We start from the raw sequence: 14,142 nt of genomic DNA, 5'->3' as shown, positions 1-14,142 counted from the left end.
AAAGAAAGCTTTGCCGCAATACCGGGGTGTAATGAGGTGAAGCACATTGAAAATCTAGGGACCACTCCCAATCGGACGTTGACTATGTCTTGGCAAAGTTTGACCGTAACGGAGCTTGAAAGGCAGCTTTGCCGCAATACCGGAGTGTGATGAGGTGAAGCATATTGAAAATCTAGGGACCACTTCTAATCGGACGTTGACTGTCTCTTGGCAAGTTCGACCGTAACGGAGCTTGAAAGGTAGCTTTGCCGCAATACTAGAGTGTAATAAGGTGAAGCATATTAAAAATCTGAAGGGGGTCACTTTCAATCGGACGTTGACTTTATTTGTTTTTGGGAAGTTTGAATAGTTTGAATAGTAAAATTCCAGTGCGAATCGAATCGAATAGCACACACTATCCGAAAAATATTCGAAATTTCGAATATTCGCACACCCCTAGTAAAATCTTTACACTCCTCTCCCACGCTGTAGAAGCACTACAGGCTCCTTGTCAATGAGCCCAAATCTTATTATCAGATTTGAGCCAAATGAGGTAACAACTGACAGAACAGAAGCTTCTGACATGAAAGGGAAAGCATCAACAATTTTGCAACTCATAGAAAGCTTACTCACTTTTCTTGGTGGGATCAATGCGATCGGTGTAGATGTAAGTAAGCACAAGTTCGAATGCCTCCGGCACAGCGTCCGGGAGCCGCACCTGAAGCGTGGCTGCTGTTGGGTACACACTTCCCCCACCATCAAAAGTAGCCTCAGCCTGCAAACGGACACATGCGTGCATTAGAAGTCACACAAGTATTGGTTATCAAAGGCAATGAAGTGTTTCACAGTGGGTGAAATGGCATAGCTTATTCTCAAATTGTGCCAGGTGCTGACGCTCATACTCGTTGCACCTTATCCCTATGGAACCTGATTTAAATGAAACAGTGCATAAAAGCCAGCGCCCTTTTCTTTCTCGCAGAAAAGAGCTCCTGTCAGAGGAAGTCACGGCAGACCCTCAAGGATATATTTTAATCGGTGAATGTGGAAGAAACTGCATGAAATAAGATATTTCATGCCAGTACTGGTGTTTAACTAAGTGTCACTTTAGTAAGACTCTCACGTAACAATTGTTTTGCGTTCATAATTTAGACTATAAAGCCGTTGAAACATTTCTTTAAAGGGCAGACACTTCTTAAAAATGTACTGGTATTTGATAATGACTATTGCCGTTGCTAGGAGCAGTTGCAGCAGTTGTTCTTGTCTGAGAATAAAAGAGAGTAGGAGCAAGATGATGGTGGGGTAGAGGAATGAAGTGTTTCATCAAGTAAATCAGCTTGGCATTGTTGTAACAACACTGGACTATAAACAGTGGCACTCGGCTTGACAAGGCAAGTCGACACTTGAGATGAGTATGTAAAATGCCTGGTAAACAGTATTATAAAAGCAATAGTGTTACAAGCTGTTGAACCATCAAGCATTAAACAAATGCGGGACTCTGCACCGTCTTAATAGCTAAATGCTCATACGCATAGAGAATTAATAGAACAAACTTCAAATTGTAAGCTCGTGCAGTTTAGCTTGACACCAAGACATGGCTCAAGGAGAGAAGCAAAACTGTTCTGGCGTACTGTTGCAAAAGTAGCTCTCACACTTCATGCATCAGCTTTTTTCACAATGACGGGGGACAGCACACACCTCAGCTATCACCAATGCCTCTCGTGCCCTGCGGATTTTGTCACGAAGCCAAGTTGATCGGGCCGCCACAAAAGCCACATGTGCCAGAATGGACACTTCTTCCTGCACACACACACTTTCACAGTTAGACACAATTGAAATAATTTGAAATTAATTTCAGCTACTGTACATGCCAAGTCACAATCTAATCATGAAGCTAAAACTTTAGCGCAAAGAGTGTACAGCGGACAAAAAAACGATGAGGACAAGCGCTAACTTCCAACTATCGTTTATTGAAGCAACACACACATATATACCTGTCACATGTGATTACAACGATATCAGTCAACGCACAAGGGGAAAACCTAAACAAAAAGCAGCAAAACTACACAGGGCCAACACGTGCGGGTGAATTTAAGTAATCTAGTTCCTTTTTTGTTAGTGCGATTGATGGCTTGCTGATGCAGCTTCCATTAGCAAACACTGCCGCCTCAAAAAATCACTAGATTACTTAAATTCACCCGCACATGTTGGTCCTGCATAGTTTTGCTGCTTTTTGTTTAGGTTTTCCCCTGGTGCGTTGACCAATATCGTTGTAATCACATGTGACAGGTATATATGTGTGCGTTGCTTCAATAAACGATAGTTGGAGGTTAGCGCTTGTCCTCGTCGTTTCTTTGTCCGCTGTACACTTTTTACGCTAAAGTTTTAGCATTATGAAATACCAACTAGCCCACTCCCACACCTTGCTAATCATGAAGCATGCTTTAGTGGGGGCTCCAAATTTATGTTGACCACGAAGGCCTTTTTTTTTGTAATGTATAGCTAAATGTAAGTTTTAAATTTAGGAGGGCCCTCGGTGAAATACAGTTGGGATCGAAGCTGTAACCTCGAGCTCGTCAGTACAATGCCACAGCCACCGGTCTACTGAAACAGGCATTTAAACATAACGATACAAGCAGAGCGCTGAGCACAAACTTTGAATTGAGTACTTGGCACACTGCAGCAGTTGACGCTCAACACCAACTGTTGTCATGCCTACAGTGCTGAAATCCAAAAGCACTTATAAGTGTAATCCTGTCAGCAGGCACTCCTTCATTTCTTAAACATAAATTTTTAAGAGGGATATGAAGACTTGACATTTGGAGAAGACTTAGACATATTTTTAGGATTACAGATTATTTGTAATTCGACATGCTCCCTCTATCCCATCACACATGAAGGTTGTGCGTACCGTTGCCAAACACAGCAAATGACTTTTCCAGCCAGTTCCGTAAAATGTGTAGCGTCTTCCTCATCATGCTGAGGACCTTATCACAGTGAAGAAAAGCTGCTTACTTGCAGATTAATGCATTCACCAGGTGAAGCGGCCTCAGCATTTTTGCAATTACATGCTAGCCGCATCACATGCTTTGTTGTTATTTTAGAAACTTGAAGGGTGAATGTACCTAATTGCACAAACAAAACTGTTTGTAACTTTTTTAAGTATAAACCAATCAGACATACCAACAGCACATGCTGCTAGAGCCGTCTATGCCCTCATCTATAGAATAAGACCTGTCTCGGCCCTCCCCTAGTGAACAAGCAAATGTCTTCTCTCATTAAAGGAGTACTGACACGATATTGAGACATTGCAAAAGGGACATTTTGCATTTCCTTGGTATGCAGTGCCTACGCCTTCCACACAACGGAGTTAGACAACACGTATAAAATATCTTACTTTGATTTTTAAAGTTTTCATAGCTGAGCATCCGCAAGCCAGCCCCACTGCAATGGACATTATCCCGAGTCAATACAGTTCCTCTGAGTTTGTGAGCTCTGCTTCCTGCATGCAGCCTAAATCACAGAAATCACTGTCGGGGTCACTGGATGACGATCCGCTCATTGTTGTTTACGTGCACCACGAGCAGATGACGGATTTGCCGCTAGTACGTTGCAGGTTGCTATCTGCCCGTGATTTCACACTGCTATGACACATCAGTGAGAAGCTGTTTCCTCAATATCGAAACCGAAAGTGTTTTTTTTAAGGTAGCGGTAATCAAAATATATTCGATGCATTCCCAGGCACCACAATACTTGTTTTAGGTTTCTCGACACCAGTATTTTTATATAGAGCAACAATCTGAAAATTTTAAACATTCAAGACCCGTGCAAAAATGTTCTACAGTGACTCACTAGACCAACGAGAAACTGCACGTCGCAGAACTGCTGTGTCTCGAGTAGGCGGCCAAAGTCGTCATGAAGTGTACATTTAGGGTAACAGGAGAACTGGAAGCGGAACATCTCACGGCTTCGCACATTGTTGTCAACAGTGCCACCAAATATGTACTGGGCCTCCCCAACCACAGCAGCCGCATGGAAGAGACGCCCCGATGGAACCTGTTGACGAAGAACACATGGCATGGTATGTATGACATTATCGTTTGCTTTATTCTACAGGAATTCTAGAACGTCAGTTGTTTGGAATTTTACTCGGAAACACATTATGCGTTCTTCCTCCTTTCCGATGAGCAAATTCATAAAGCAATGCCAAGCCTGGAGAATCTCTTGTGTAGGTCATCAGATTATCTCTGATCACATAGACATGCACCAAAACCTTGGTACACCACTGCCTTTACACTCCGTCCCAATTGAAGTGGCACCGTGACGATTGTGTATCGATACCGTGACCTGAGCAGCAAAACACTGTGGCTGCTTAGCGATGGCTACAGATAAATGCATTTTTTTGGAAATAATATCCACGACATTCTTGGTAACCGTAGCACATATCTACAAGTTTGCATGTGTGTGCGGTTGTGGTGGTAGGGGGGTTTAATAGCAGGACGAAGATGTTTCTGCCTATTGTGTTCTTGCCGTCCCAACCACCCCAAGCCTTGTGGTCACCTACAGTATTTATTTACTTACTCTATGACGAAATAACCTTTTCCTTCAACTAGGGGTGTGCGAATATTCGAAATTTCGAATATTTTTCGAATAGTGTTTGCTATTCGATTCGATTCGCACTGGAATTTTACTATTCGAACTATTCGAACTTCCCAAAAACAAGTACAGTCAATGTCCGACTGAAAGTGACCCCTTAAGATTTTCAATATGCTTCACCTCATCACACCCCGGTAATGCGGCAAAGCTGCCTTTCAAGCTCCGTCACGGTCGAACTTTGCCAAGAGACAGTCAACATCTGATTGGAAGTTGTGCCTAGATTTTTAGTATGCTTCACCTCATCACACCCACGTATTGCGGCAAAGGTGCCTTTCAAGCTGCGCTGCGGTCGCAAATGTACTAACTCAGGAAAACGCTGGTTCCAACATGGAGATGAAAGATGTGGCAGAGGTGGGGGCTCAATTTATGCTGTTTTGAACCTCAAATTCGTGCAGGAAGTCCGAAAAATCGGAAGCCGAAGCTTTTTAGCAACCAAAATTTCAGATGTTCTCATATATCGACGTCTACGAGTCAGATTTGGAACTCCGGACTTGAAGGGAGCACACCCTTGTCCACCACATCAGTTGGGCTTCCACAGAAGTTGAAAGAGGAGGAGAGGCTGAGGAAATGGCATCTTTGCCTATCACTTGTAAAGTGTTGTTGGCAACACTTTGGTTGCACCAAATCATGTACATAAATAGAATTCAGCCTCTATATTGCCTCATTCTTGATAAAACAACTATGAAACACCGCCCCGCCAGTGCTTCATCAACCTAGCGAAAAGAAACGCTTTCATGTTGCTATCTCATAAGCATATGCTTAGGAATCCTCTCTAACTTTTTTTTCTGGGATTTCGCTTCGAAGTATTCGAAAAATATTCTAGAAATATTCTAGAAATATTCGAAAAATATTCGATTCGATTCGCACTCACACTTCAATATCCCCTTCAGGCGCAACGTCCACATATGTGGATGCAACTTCTTTTTGCCAATTGTTTGGACTAGTCGGAAAGAAAAGGCAAGATACATTGCGCATAGCATCAATTGAACCTTCTGCATAGTCAACATGTCTTGACTTAACCTCAGTGTGCTAAGTATGACCATAACCGATCACTTTGGTGAAGGCACTACGATGGTCGACGGGTTGTTCGACGTGCCGCACTCCAGGACGAACGTCATAAGTATTATTTTTCTCCGCACCAAATGAACACAACCAAAAACAAATTGCGCAGGCATTTTAAGCCAACAATTTCCTTATTCTTATATAAAAATGGAACATGACTGACTGCAGAGTAATTAAATATTCAATTATCCTCTAATTAAGATTAATTAGCAAAACTCGCACAAAACAGCATATTACTTTATTTTCTTTCTTGGAATGTAATATTGAGTGCCTTAGCATTACGTTGTGCGAATTTGAGACATTTGCGGACAGTGCATCATAATTCGCGCCTGAAGGGGATATTCGAATTCACTTCGCACCCAAAATTTTGCTATTCGCACAGCTCTACCTTCAACCCCTTCCCTTTGTCAATTCAGAAAAGAAACAAGAAAGGTGAGATTCAAGTTCAATGAAGTGTCAAATTAATATAGAGACATTACCTCACTATCTGGGGATGGTTGAATAATGGACCATGTCTGAGAATCCAGGTCAAAGCTGCAAGACGAGCAAACAAGAGAATTTATTAAAATTCAGCCTGAGCTAAAGTACTCTGACATGCTACTAAAAGCATGTATGAAACTACCACAAAAGAAGCCTAATGCAGCACTGAACAGCCTTGTAACTTTATTATGAGCCTTTCAAAACTCGCATTACAAGTGGCAAAAAGACTTGGCCCAGTGTCCACTAAATATGCAGTACACCTGCAACAGCTTGGCAAACAATGATTGATTCACAAAGAGCCTCCGAGATTTTGGATGAAAACAATTTTTGTTTTCAAGAGGCGACTATGGAACACAAGCAAATTTAATAATAATAACTGTTGGGGTTTAACATCCCTAAGCCATGATATGATTATGACAGACACCTTAGTGAAGGGTTCCAATATTTCGACCACCTGGGGTTCGTTAACATGCACCTAAATCTAGGTACATGGGCCTCAAGCATTTCCGCCTCCATTGAAAATCACAAGGAAATTAAAAACAGCTGAAATCATATACTGTATATTATTTTAAAAAAAAAGAACCTTTCCATTTATCACTTGCTCAAAAGTACTGACGATTCAGGGTCATAGGAGAACAGAGAGCTCCTGGCTGCTTTTTGTAATTCTTCAGTGCCCCAATAACATGCTCAATGCAGATGAACACTTCACTGTGACCAGCAAACATTCTGCGACCACAAATGATGAAACACTGTATCAACAAAGTCGAGTTTCATTATCAATTTATCAAGCTGTAATGTCACTGATGTCAAGGTTGCTGTTGCACAAGATTGCCCTGTACTGAGACCAAGTGGACTCACCAGTGCAGGTCATTTGGTAGAGTGCTGTCTGCAGTTCCTCCAAAAACATACAGGTGTCGGTCGAAGGCAACCATGGTATGTCCGTAACGTCGTGTGGGTGGTGCAGGTGCACCGCGAAGGATGTGTTCAGTAGAGATCCTGCTCCAGCTGCGACAAAGAATGTTACACTTCATCTTGCAAATGCAAAGCCAACCGTCTGCCTTTCAGTGCCATCTAATGAACAGAGAGAATCATGAAAGCTGAATAATGTGTGAGCCCATTTCGTGAGACAACTTGCACGTTATATCGCACATTGCCTTCAATCCTTTTCAGAATTAACTTTCAGACAACTGCATAAGATTTCCATCCCAAATGTGAAGTCATATACATGTGAAGTTGTTTAAGCACATTGTCGCCGTCATATTTTGAGAAGATCACTACGTACTAGCTCTTTCTATGTCCCTATCATCGCAGACAATGGAAAAGCCCGACAAAGTGTGTTTAGTGTACCATGGAAGTTACATCTTAATTTGTGTTTAGGAGATGAAAACAGTTTTTACGACAAAGAACATGACGAGATGGTCAATTTATCCCTGTACATAAACATGCTGCTTTGAGCATCTATTCTTAATACATAGACAAGAAATAGGCTTTCCGCGTTCATAACATACTGACTGGCAATGATAACCGACCTGAAAAGCAGTAATGCCCCTGGACTGTTTTGGGGTTTCAGGAGGTTAAGCTGGATTCACATGACAAAGTGAAGTGTTGACACAGTACACAAATGAGCATGCTACCAAATTACATTGCCCACACTCACAACTTAGACAACTTGCCAGCAGTGTGATTCTTTGCAGCTCAGAGATGTCATAGTCACTTGCAGACAGAGTGAAAGAGCATGAACAAGTCTTCTTGACACACTCTGTTAGCTGGAATTTCTCTCTCACATAATCTGATGGGCTGTAATACTCTTCCTAAGTTAAAAGGTTACTTGGTGTGCAATCAATGCTTCTTTCACTCACTACTTGTCCTTGAAGTGGAACTGGAAAAGGCTGTTGGTGATCTTCGCACCGCTCTGGCCAGAGAAGACAAACATGCTGTCACGAGCCACAGCTACGGGGAAGTTGCAGCATGTTGGTGGACAGTCACCTCGTTGTGGTACCTACAGACATCCAAGAATGAGTTGGCCTTTGTATGCAATACATTCTAAATACGCCGTTTTGCTAGTAACATAACTGAGGGGAAATGCTAAATCAACCTCTGCAGTTTTTATGAATAATATAAAACTCTTGCTGCACTTGTTTGGTGGTAAAATAGTCTACAGTCATGAAGAAAGAGAAGGCCAACCTTAATTAACATTTGGAATCTGTACTTGTACTGTACATAAAACAAAAATAGCATGCAAAATGGATTGCGTGCAATTTTGGCCTATTTAGGATGTTTTCATGACACAGTACAAAACATGACTGGGCATGAATAAAACTGGACACACAAAGTGTTGACTTTCAACTGCCTAAATTTGCACATTGTGACAAAATTGTGTTGTACGCATGCTTCACGACAAATAGTTTTTTTTTTTGACAGACTCACTTCTTCCCAGGTCCTGGAGTCACCTAGCAAGGAGACACACCACATGTCATTCAGCCGTGCATTGCCATCATAGCCAGCAAAGATCCAGAGGCGATTATCATACACTGCTGCTCCATGGGCTGATCGAGGCACTGGCATGCTTTGAGAAAAAGAACATATTTGCCAAGCTAGCTTACACAGTTAAGAAAAAAAATCATGGCATCTATGTTCTACAGCAGGATTATTATAATTTTTTTATTCAGCCATACATCAAATGAAAAAGCATTTTCATGAAGCAACAACCTCTTAACCAGTTTAAATTAAATTTCTTACATTTAAAATATGTTTAAGTACCAGCTAGTGCTTTCAGAAGATATTAGTGTCTTATATACTTAAAAAAATGTGATATCTGTCTTCTGTTTGCATTTATTGAGCTCTGGCTTAGTGGTTCAATTGTTTTTTTTATTAATATTCGACAATGCTTAGACAAATTTAAGGCCTTATAAAGAACTTGGTCACTGTAACATTTTCTTTTAAATGAAACACATTCATTGAAGTAGGGATTGAACATATAGTAGTATGTTAAACATACATGCATGTTTCACAATGGTTTACAGCATTAATTTATCGCACTTTGTTGCTTATTCACAGACTTTGCTCTCAACAAAACTACTTTCATTAAGCCCTAGTACACTGTGTCTAAAAAGTGTAGTAGTAAAGTTTCAAACAAGAATGGAATGATGAAAAAGCCATCTGCCCAATACTGTGATTGAAGTTCATATTTCCAGCAGTACGTATGATTTAAATAAAAAAGCAGAGAGGTACATACCGGCCCTCAAACTTCCATTCAGTCCATTGACCAGTTGTAAAATTGTACTCAAACAGGTCATTCTTGTTGGCCAGGTTTGAATTAGAGTGGATGTCCCCAGTATAGCCCCCTGAGAAGTTAGGGCAGGAGTGACCACTGTATAAACCACTATGCAAGAGTTTTTTTGTGCAGGATATCAATCTAAATTTTCTTTCATTTCAAATGTAAGTCAGCACAGACATAATTTGCTATTTATACTTTCAGTCATGTAGCTACTTTGGACAGATCTTCTTCCCAACATAGCATGCCCATTTTGCTGATTAGTTGCTTAAGAAACTGCTTTAACTGAATAACATTTTCAAGAATTAGTTAAGAGCTCATTGCACAATGAGTTGTGTATTAGTAGCAATGAGTATATACAAGCTCTCTCAGGTTTCATGAAATAACCAGTTGCAATTTTTCCTCCTGTTTCCTTAATTATCTTATTCATTTTATCCTTCTCTCTTCCTGCATTGCAATAATTTTTTTAAAGCATTATGCAACACCAACTCACCCAAATGTTACCATTTTGCTTAAAATGCAGTTAACGTATGAAAATACATGCACCTACTAGTATGTATACAAGAAAAGTGTCCAAGGCATGAAGTTTCACAGAACCCTACATCGTTACAATAAGAGCAGGCTCTTCACTATAGAGTAAATAATTGTCATTGTGTTCATACATGCACAAAAGTGACAGAGCAAGACAAGACAAAAAAGAAAAAAAAAGAAAACTTCCCAGTCCAGCTTTCATGACTTGAGCAGCCTATCAATACTACAGAAAAAGCATGCGCTGACAATTTACTAACATGCTTCTAATGTACCAAAACTTGCGACTCAGTGTGCAAGCAACCCGATCAATATTGATTCAATAAATGTTGCAATACACAATAAAAATGGTCACATTTTAATTACTTATTTAAATTCTGAGATCTTATACCTGCCAAAACCATGATATGATTCTGACGCACGCCGTAGTGGAAGACTCCGGATTAATTTCGACCCCCTGGGGTTGCAAGCACATATGTGTTCTTGCATTTCGAACCCATCAAAATACGGCTGCATTGGCTGGTAATCAAACCCGCTACCACTTGCTTAGCTTAGCAACGAAATGCCATAGCAGCTAAGCTACCAGGGTGGTGTGTTACATTTTACAACATGGTATCACGACCAAAATGTCTTCCAATGATGTTCATTTACGATACCACTTTAGTATGCAGTGACAATTAAGACAACCTTGGCCAAGCATACGAACTTGGGAGGTTTCTCATGATAGTATACATAGTATATATGAGGCACATTGCTTTTGATATGAACGAATGAGTAGCAGAAATATTGGACCTAACATCATCATGCATGCTGAACTTCGCAGAAGGTTATAAAGTAAAGTCCCACCACAAATCTAAAACTGTGGGAAGGAAACACAAACTCACCAAAAACAAACATGCTCTTCTCGTGAACTACAGCAGAATGATGGTAACGTGGAGCTGGTGGATTCCCAGTCGTAAATGCCCTGAGGTAAGGCAGCGAAAACAAGCGTTAGAAAGATTCCGCCATGCAGGTAACAGACAGGTGCACAAAAAATGCTCTGGTACTTGCCTTCCCCACGACTTGTCCCGAACGTCAAAACGTAGCAGGTCGTTCAGCATCTGCTTCCCATTGTCACCACCGAAGACATAGATTGCGTCTTTGTATGCTACGACAGTGTGTTTGCTCCTCCTACAATGTTTTTATTTTGGAAATTAAATCAATCCGCAACAGAGCACATAAGCATACATACAGTAGATGAACATACGTTTCTTACTCTGTCATAATAGCCAGTTACTGTTTGCAACCGCTGTCCCTGGCCATGAATGAATTTTTGCATTTCATGTTAACATGAAGACAAGCTTAGAACCACTACAAAACAGCAGACAATACATTAAGCTGGTATTCATCAACATAGGTGTGACTGCTGTTAATCATCAATTAACACTACCACTCTACGTGGTAAAGGATGACCAAACCTACAGGCACGAAAGTGAACATTAACGTTACTCCTTGACAGAAAGCTATCAGCAGTGAAAGCAATAAGCTATGCACACAGTGGCCAAAGATCTCACAACAACCCATATCTCTGTTTTATCATACAGACCCTACAGCAACAATATAGCACTTATATCTGGTGTACTGCAACTTTACAAAATAAAAGATTTATCACATTCAGTTTAAAGAAACTGCACTCTTTGAACAAAGCACAAAATTACGATTCGTTAGCCATGAATGCAGAACGAAACCTCACTTTGTGTTGGACACACTGCTTTTATGTTTAGGCCATCAATACATATCAATTATCTGTTAAGGACTACACCACCGCCAGTTATTTGTTTCTTTACTATAAAGCTCTCATATTTTATGTTCGAATGACACTGAAGTTCAATTCAATGACACTGAAGTTCAATTACACACTCTAAACTGTGACTTCTCTGTAATTTGAGCGTTTCAAGCATGGCATTATAAAAAGACAGTTTTGTGGTGCTATATTTCTGATGGCAAAATAGCATGGACTTGTTCTACTGGCTGGATTAGACATACAGACATGGATGAGATATACAGAAATAACTGAAATGTGTAGAGACCTTGCTCCCACAAACTCATCACAGTGTGGCATCTGACGCCATCGGTGCACAGTCTCAAAGGGTCCAAAGTCCAGTGTAAGGCATTCCGCACTCTCTGGCCAGTTGTAATCGAAGTCCAACCCTGGAGGCCTCGCAATGGCCATGTCAGAAACCGCTCCTGCAAAAAGCGTGATGGAAACAGTACCAAAAAAGAGGACAATGTCAACAGTATATAACCAAACACGTACACTTCTGACAATAAGAAAACACGTTAGCCTAGGATTTTGATATCAATCAATGATGCGCACTGGTTTTATGAATAATGCAGTGTCCAACATTAAATCAGTAGCATTAGCTGCAGGTTCTGGTCATGCAGAGAAAACAAGATGTCCCAGTTACGGAAAGATAAGGAATAAATTGTGCATCATGATAATGCTCACGTGCACAACATTCGTTCCACTAAGCGGCTTCTGGCAAATAAAATCTCATGCTGGGACTAAGCAAAGTGAGTTTTTCAAAGCAATGCTTTCTTTGCCTCCCCCATAGGCTCTCCTGCTGCTTTTTTTGCCCAGTAGATCACACAGACACAGGCTTGAGCATGGGACAGTACTTAAAGGGGTGGTGCCATCAAATTTCGAGGCTATAACAAGCCTGTTGTGGGTTTCCTCTGTATGCAAGGACATTCCACACGAAGGGTCGGACACAGCAAACGTTTAGAATATATTTTAATTCACTTCCAAAGTGTACCTAAATGCCCATTCTCCCCATCGAAACCCATCGCTAGCGCGCCAACACTGACGTAGATCTGTAGGATGGGCAACGAAAGTTGTAGTGACGTCACACCAAATCTGCTGTATTAACGTGAGTGTCCTCCGGAGCTCCGCCACTTCCGCAATGCACGTACCGGCTGTAGTGAACTAGAATATATTTTAGTTCACTACAGTACCGGCAAAGCATCGGTTGCTACATCACTCGCCGAGTTTCGATAACTTCCTGGCTAAGTGCGTCACAGCCTTGTGTGGTCACGTGACCACGCCTCCTACACTTCTACGTCACTGCCCAACCTCAGCGCCTAGAAACCGAAACCGAAAGATGTCCACATCAAAAGGCGATATCAAATTATTTAGCGAGAATACATGAACCTTGGTGCGTGCATCATGCTTCCTGGAGCTATAGGAGACGCTTACAGCAAAGAACGCGCAAGCCACAAATTTGGTGGCACCACCCCTTTAATACTTTACCACACTTCATGTACAGTCACACTCAATATGACTTGCAACATGGGAGCGCATGGCCTCACGAGTTCCAAGACTGCCCATGGCTTCCACTAGCCCTTATTTCCATAACTAAACGCTGTTCTCGCACTCGGGGATGATTTCAAGTAAGAAAATATAATTTAGTTGCTGAAATGAAAACAAGCTGAAGCCATGCACAATCTTTGAACTCATGAGGCCACGTGCTCCCGTGTTGCAAGTCATATTGAGTGCGACCGTACCTTAGTAGCTATCCCTGGAAATAACACAGTTATATGTGCAGCAAACATTTCCTAAATATCCTCTGTGCAACAAATATATACATCATCAACAATGCATGCTGCCATGCTTGTTGATTAATGGTTATTTACCGAAACTACAGAGTACCAAAAGACAATGTATGACAGAAGCTATAACGGCTGCACCTGTTCTTGTTGCTTCTGTGATCCCTTATCTGTTTCTGCGCCACAGTTTTGAGAAATAAAGGGCACGAATATTTTTAACAAAGCCATACAGCCCGTTTTGTCAATAAGTGATTCATTTATTTATTCGTTAAAGCAAACCCTATACTTTCCATGAGTTTCAGGCCACGACCTACTATACTCCTGACCTGCCCAGATGTCCCCTCTCCAGCGCCCACGTTCTAGTTCATACCTCCTGCCGCTAGGGATGTAACCTACGAGTGTTGTGGCGCTAGTCAACACCTGTTCGCTGACGTCAGCTTTAACGCTCGTGATGATGTTTCGCCAGCTGAGAGCGCTCATATCGTGTAATTATTATTCATAAATGCAAAATACTTCGGAAATAAAAAATACGGAAAGTGAATTAGAACTTTTTTTGCATTTAAAAGGACACAGCCGTCCTA

General features: G+C 41.3%; 1 protein-coding gene across 2 annotated transcripts in view; it reads right to left on the bottom strand.

Annotated features, from left to right (window-relative positions):
* LOC119389503 (leucine-zipper-like transcriptional regulator 1) overlaps window positions 1–14,142 on the bottom strand; it is a 166,122-nt gene that overhangs the window by 149,993 nt on the left and 1,987 nt on the right. Inside the window, exon 1 of one of the 2 annotated variants that reach the window (XM_049414451.1) lies at window positions 10,861–10,936. The exons of the other annotated variant lie outside the window; for it this stretch is intronic. Within the exon in view, the coding sequence (XP_049270408.1) occupies window positions 10,861–10,873 (13 nt within the window). The 5' untranslated portion in view covers window positions 10,874–10,936. Of the gene's footprint in view, window positions 1–10,860; window positions 10,937–14,142 lie in introns of those variants that run through there. 2 annotated transcript variants of the gene reach the window in all.

The sequence above is a fragment of the Rhipicephalus sanguineus genome, chromosome 4, assembly GCF_013339695.2.
Source record: "Rhipicephalus sanguineus isolate Rsan-2018 chromosome 4, BIME_Rsan_1.4, whole genome shotgun sequence".
Lineage (NCBI taxonomy): Eukaryota > Metazoa > Arthropoda > Arachnida > Ixodida > Ixodidae > Rhipicephalus > Rhipicephalus sanguineus.
The sequence above is the reverse complement of the archived record's forward strand: the minus strand, read 5'-3'. Positions and strand labels throughout refer to the sequence as shown.